General features: G+C 38.9%; 1 protein-coding gene across 1 annotated transcript in view; it reads left to right on the forward strand.

Moving 5' to 3' along the window:
• Window positions 1–2,033, forward strand: part of LOC106532511 (15-hydroxyprostaglandin dehydrogenase [NAD(+)]) — a gene marked incomplete at its 5' end in the record, with an annotated part of 8,733 nt that overhangs the window by 5,429 nt on the left and 1,271 nt on the right. The window contains 1 exon segment of the mRNA XM_014028577.1: window positions 765–841. Coding sequence (XP_013884031.1) covers window positions 765–841 — 77 coding nt within the window.

Genomic DNA, 2,033 nt, shown 5'->3' on the forward strand with positions numbered 1-2,033 from the left:
CATCTGAACAAATATCTTACGGTGAAAATACTGTTTTAAGAAAATCAAAAATCAGTAGGTCCTCTGGATGGTTCTTCTTTAATGAAACGTTTCGTCTCTCCTCCAAGAGACTTCTTCAGTCTGACAGTTTCAGGTGAAACTTATTGTTAGTCGATGGCCCTCTTTTGCATGTGACTAACCTGTTTGTCCAGGTGGAGGCGGAGCTTATAAGGCTGAGTTCACCTGAAACTCATCAGACTGAAGAAGTCTCTTGGAGGAGAGACGAAACGTTTCATTAAAGAAGAACCATCCAGAGGAACTACTGATTTTTTCTTTTTGATTTTCATTATAATTTTCACTGTTTTTGACTTGTGGAAAAAGATTTGAATCAATCATATGATCACCATTATATATTTTAAACTCTGAGTCTTCATGTGTGGTCGTTTTTCTTATCGTCTGTGTCTATCAAACTTTAAGATGTTTCAGTTATTTTATGTATGATTTGTAACCTCCTGGACTTATCTCAATTTTTGCTCGTTAATAATTTCAGCCTGAGATCTTGTTTTTACTCTGATCCATATGTTTCTGTTTCACGTCCATGTTGCTATGATTTTTTTTTTGTTTTTTCAACAACCTTGTCTCACGTGCAATGCTTCCATTTATTTTAGCTGTTCATTTATTAACACTTAGTGCAGCAAGATGTAAAGCAAATTTTATTTAAAAAATAAGTTGAAAATGATGAAATGCTAAATATTATTAGTGCTAATAAAATGACACTGTTTCAGGTCTTGGCCCGTTCACATGCTGTCCCGCCTACACAGCCTCCAAGTTTGGAGTGGTGGGTTTCACCAGAGCCATGGCGGTGAGGAAACTTTTCTTCTCTACAAAAACCAAAACCAGGATGTGCTGCAGAAATGTTTCAGATAATGAGACGCATGAAGGGAAACTGAGCAACTCGTGTTAGAAAAACCTGATAGGTTTTAACTGTCTTGTCCTGCTGTTACAGCTTTTAGTGAGTATAATAATAATGAGAATAATTCTTTACCAGTAAATGTGTGTTTACCTTCAGAGCCATGAGGCTTCCAAAGAAAAGGGAAGGACAGGTTTTGTTCAGATCAAGTGATTGATCTTGGTAATCCTGTTAATAATAGAGGTGTTACACTCATTTTTACTGAGGACACATGAGGGCTATGGTGGTCCTAAAAATGGGCCAGCTGTAATTAATGTTGACGTTTCCTGTTTACCTTCAACTAAACAAAAAAACAGCATTCCTCGGCTCGTTGCTACAGCCACTAACAAACAATAACTGAGCTCTACGTGGTATTTCCTGCATAGAAACAGCATTTTAACATGTCTTCTAATGAGCACTGAAAAGTACTACATAAGACTGATTAAATCTAACATAAATAATACAGAAATACTATTAAAAGTAAAAGTGTGTTTTACTGTGAGGGTTGTTCCAGTTCAAATTTACAGTTTGTAAGTGGAGACTTTGCCACAGCTTGGCTGCAGCAGAAGTAACTGGAAAAAATAAAGCATAATGGAGATTTTACACAGTAAATTTTGCAGATGGCTTCTTTTGAACCCTGTGCACCTCCACCAGGTGATGGGATGCTGTATTTATTGCAGGGACAATAATCAACATGCATTATGGGAGATGAGATGTAGCTTAGGGTCAATGCTGCCTTTTAAAGAAACACTCATAATTTAAATGCATAAAGACGTTTTTTGAAGCTTTGGCAGGCCACAAAATGCAGTGGTGTGGGCCACATTTGGCCTGTGAGCCTTGAGTTTAACCRTCCACCATCCAAGGYGGTTCATACCAAAACCTCCTCCTCWRTAAGCACYGTAACCATAACAACACCKGCATCTTGATTATATCTTAAACCTGCATTAAGGGATTAATAAAGCTGAACCCTTCCACCCCCCACACCACCCCAATCTAAAACGTCCATCCATCCATCCATCCATCCATCCATCCATCCATCCATCCATTTTCTTCCACCTATCCGGGGTCGGGTCGCGGGGGCAGCAGCTTCAGAAGGGAGGCCCAG

The sequence above is a fragment of the Austrofundulus limnaeus genome, unplaced genomic scaffold (genome assembly GCF_001266775.1).
Source record: "Austrofundulus limnaeus strain Quisiro unplaced genomic scaffold, Austrofundulus_limnaeus-1.0 Scaffold782, whole genome shotgun sequence".
Taxonomy (NCBI): Eukaryota; Metazoa; Chordata; class Actinopteri; order Cyprinodontiformes; family Rivulidae; genus Austrofundulus; species Austrofundulus limnaeus.